This window comes from Chrysochloris asiatica, unplaced genomic scaffold, assembly GCF_000296735.1.
Source record: "Chrysochloris asiatica unplaced genomic scaffold, ChrAsi1.0 scaffold00025, whole genome shotgun sequence".
Taxonomy (NCBI): Eukaryota; Metazoa; Chordata; class Mammalia; order Afrosoricida; family Chrysochloridae; genus Chrysochloris; species Chrysochloris asiatica.
Genome location: NW_006408543.1, coordinates 1855887 through 1860114, shown reverse-complemented (window position 1 = coordinate 1860114; position 4228 = coordinate 1855887). Strand labels below are relative to the sequence as shown.

At 45.1% G+C, this 4228-nt stretch overlaps 1 protein-coding gene across 1 annotated transcript in view; it reads left to right on the top strand.

Moving 5' to 3' along the window:
- The window catches only part of TDRD9 (tudor domain containing 9), a 110954-nt gene that overhangs the window by 49744 nt on the left and 56982 nt on the right, over positions 1-4228 (top strand). Inside the window, exons 9-12 of the mRNA XM_006839604.1 lie at positions 604-668; positions 2118-2172; positions 2299-2383; positions 3751-3808. Of these exons, the coding sequence (XP_006839667.1) occupies positions 604-668; positions 2118-2172; positions 2299-2383; positions 3751-3808 (263 nt within the window). The remainder of the gene's footprint in view (positions 1-603; positions 669-2117; positions 2173-2298; positions 2384-3750; positions 3809-4228) is intronic.

Genomic DNA, 4228 nt, shown 5'->3' with positions numbered 1-4228 from the left:
CCCCCCCAACAGCTGTCTCTGTGTCATCCTTCGTGTTTCTTTCTCGTCTTAGGCTAAGACGAACCTTCCTTGTGAGTTGAGCTGTTTCTTGCTTGGCTCTCCCACTGGGGTGGGAGCCCCACAGAGATGGGCCCTGTCTGCTCTGTGACTTCGTAGGAGCCCAGTGGGTGGGAGAGTAGATACTCCCATTTCACAGAGGAGGAAACGTCTTGACAGTGATGGGGAAACCAGTGGATGGTTTGAGATGCTGGATTCTAAAAATGCTTTTTAATAATGGTTTGCACTCTTTTAAAGTTTCAATTTTGCTTTTAGTTATTTTTAGTGTTTCAAGGTTGTGGGTTAACACGACTAAATGTCAAGGAGCACAGGTTGTGAGTTTATGCAAGAGTGAAAGTGGGAGTCGGGAAACTTGGGTGCGTGCCTTTAGCTCCCGTAATCTGTGACCTGGGCCTGGGCTGGGGTACCTATGGGCCACTGTGTCTTCCTGTGTAGAGATCATTAACCTGATCTGACCGCCGTCCCAAGCCAAAGCCTGTCCCATCAGGGCTCTGGAGAGACAATGCTGCCATTGCCTTGGTTAATACTTGTGCACCTTCCTAACAGGAACAAGAGCTGGTCGGGCACTCACTTTGTGTCTGAGCGGAGCAGTGTGCTGGTGTTTTTGCCGGGTGAGTGCCAGTTTTGGGGTTTGGGTGGTGAAGTTTGTTGGAAGTCAAGTTCGAGACCAGCACAGTCATTAGAATTAATGTTCTGCCAGTGTGTCCATTCATTGTAGACTGAGGACAGGGTCAGTTAGGACCGTCTAATGGACTTTTTTGCTATAACTTTTATATTTCTAAAAAGGCTTCTTACTGGCAGTGAGGAATTGAACTTTTTGAAGATAGTCTTGCCCCTTCCAGAATTGGTAACAAACTACCTTGAGGCTTTGTTAGCTTGCTGCTCTAGGTACATGGGTATAAATGTGAGGCCAGTGTCCTCTGTCTGGTCATCAGGCATCCCTGAGCTCCTTTCTCAGGGTCCAAGAGACCGACTCTTCATATACCGAAGAAGGTTGGTTTGTAAGGCATACCTCTTCAGAACATTCCTGCATTTCTACCATTGCAGCAGTGAGTTGGGCAGCTCCTTTGGTGGCATTTTTGTGGGGACATGCACATTTGACAGAGCAGCACTCAGGAGAGATGCTCTTTTCACTTTAGAGAGTTGGGATCACAGTCTGCCACATCCAGAAAACCACCATCCACTGACCACGGGCCCAAGTCATGTCTACTGAACGTCAACTGCATGTGTGTGAGCGTATCCAGGAAAGCAGCATCCAAGCGAGGCCCAGGGATGCTAGTACAAGAGAACCTAAAATAAGGAACTTAGACTGCAAATCTGGCCTGGATGGAATATTTATAAATGATATTTTGTTGGAGTTCTGGTGTGGCTCTGTGGAATGAAAGTACTGGACTCCTCAAAGTTGGTTTGAACCACCAGATCAGTGGTTCAAACTCACCAGCTGCTTCTTGAGAATACTGTATGGGGTTGCTATCAGTTGGAAATGACTCGAAGGCGTGTAACAACAACACTCTTTCTGTTAGTTCTTATGGGATTCAGGTTTGATACATTTTCGTGTATTTCACTGTTTGATCTTTTTAGAGGGTGCAAATATTGATAATTCAGGATGAGGCAAACAACAACAACAACAACGACAAAACACCAAAACCACATCCAGTCTTTATCTACTGATAAACCTTTAAAATAAATATAATATGAAATAAATAAATATAGCATCTCTTTATGACCAAGACTTCAAAACTGTCATTTGGTTGTAAAGATTTTTCGTCCTTATTGTAAGAAGTTTGGAAAATATAGGGAAAAAAAAAAAATAATAAGATTATTCAAACTGCCAACACCCACAGGCAGTCATTGTAATAAAAAGGAAACTGCTAGAAGAAAACAATTTTCATATTATGTTTTTGAATTCTATATCATTGTATATTTTTACTTATAATTTTGATATATGAGGAGGATAAAGTAAAAATGAATAGGTAGAGCCTTCTTAGGAAAAAACCTGATCTTAATTTAAATGTTGGTTTTCAGTAAAAAAGAAAAAAAAATTTTTTTTTCTTCCCTAGGTCTTGGTGAAATAAACTACATGCATGAACTCCTCACAAACATGGTTCATAAAAGGTGTGTTTAAAATAATTCATACTGCTGTTAAGTTGACTTGTAAACCGCTACAGTGTTCTGCCTTTAATAAGTCTCTCGTGTACGTCCACGCTTTGTAGAAGTAATTTTAGTGAATTTGTCTCTTAGGTTACAGGTCTATCCACTCCACTCAAGTGTGACTTTAGAGGAGCAGAATAATGTGTTTCTAAGTCCAGTGCCTGGGTACAGAAAGGTAAGAGATGGGGAGACAATTTCTAAACCTAACAAAGGTTAGGTAAATGTTCCTTTGAGACGCTAATCATGAAAAATGGGGGCTTTCTGCAGTTTGCCCTGACTGCCTGGACAACGCCAAGTCCGTAAGTCCATAGGTTTGTCTTCGTTTTGTATGTAAATTTGCTAATTCACTCAAGTTCTTCATTTCCTCAACTCTAGGCGCTGTTGGTGCAGGTGAGCATCAACGCCTTCTCTTGTCCCTGCAACTGCGTGGGCGATGCTGCTTAGAAGCCATGGTCTTGGTCCTGATGTGGAAGTATTTCTTTCATCTCAGGGAATGTGTTCTCACCATTCCAGAGCCACCTGAGATGATAGAAACTAGACCGCTGAGTGACTGCAGGTTCCAGCCCTTCGTCTGGGTTGTCACCTGACTGGCCTGCTCCCTCCAGCCTCCCAGGAGCCTTGTCTGCTTTTGCGCTCCTGCTGTGCTGTTGAGTGGCCTTGTTTCTGTGCGCAGGGACTTTGGGTGGTTTATTGAGGGTAATCCCATCTGTCAGTCCATCCAGGAGAGGATGTAACTTCTGCCTTGAGGCGTAGAGGTTAAGAGCATGTACGTCAGAACTAGACAGAGCTGGACTTTTAATCTTGGCTTTGGAACCTCTGGTTGTGTGACTTTGGGCCAGTGGCTCCTCTCAGACTTAGTTTGATCAGTTCCCAAGTAGTTGTTTGATTGTTCACAGCATCCACCCTGTACCGGTCTCTGAGGCGGTAAGTCTGTGTGAGAACAGAGACCCTCTTCTGTCTTAATGAGAGCGATTGATGTAATCCAGCTGCTCCGCGGTGCTCAGCCTGCAGAGCCCCGGCCTCCCAGATGTTGGCACATCTGTCTGTGCACTCTGTAGTAGTATGACAGGGCCTCTTCACGCACAAGTTCAGTATGGGGTGGGTGATACTGCTGTCTGTAATAGCATCTGCTTGTTTTCAGTGTTTGGTTTGTCAGGAGTAGTTCTCAGTGGGTTTCCTTCATGAATGCCTATGGTCTTCACCACTGAACAGATGGGAGTAAGGGCGTAACTTGCCCAGGGTCCCACAGTGGGGCGAGCAGAGCTAGAATTCAGAGCCAGTTGGCTTTAGAGCCCACTCCCCTGCTTCCCCCACCCCCCCAGCTCCCTGAGTTTTGCTCCTCCTCCAGCTTTCATTGTTCCCTTCTTCCTAGTCCTAAGGCTTCTCTCCCCACTGTGACCTGTCTAAAATCAAACAATGGTGCATTTTTAAATCTGAGTCTAAGTTTTTAAAATAATTTTTGAGTTCAAGAGTTTTATGAGCATTTGTAATGTTGTCCAGAACATAATAAGGATGTCCGCTTCTTTTTTCTGATTTTGGTAGATTATTCTGTCCACCAACATTGCTGAGAGTTCCGTAACTGTCCCAGATGTCAAATATGGTAAGGGCCACCGCTGCTTCTTCCTCACGACCTAAATCGTAGTTTGTCCACAGGAATTGTCCACCCACCCTGTCTCCTCTCACTTTGGAAGAGAGGATTTCAGACAGTGGGTTTGTGTAGTGTCTCGTCTTTTAGTTCCCCCTCTGGTCACCTGGATAGCTTTTAGGGCGAGGGTTCTGGGAGACGTGGAGCTGTCTGATGGGCCAGGAAGTGTCAGAGGAGCCTGGATCCTCTGTTTGCGGAAGCAGCTACGCCTGCTGGGTCTGCTTCATGTGTGTTCTCACGTGCTCTGTGAGGGTCTCGTGAATTCCTGTTTGAAAGCCAGATATGCGACTCTCATACAAGGACTAAGACAAATTCTCTCTCTTCCTGATAGCCACGGTGCCGTGGGAGAGACGGACGGACTGATAGCCACGGTGC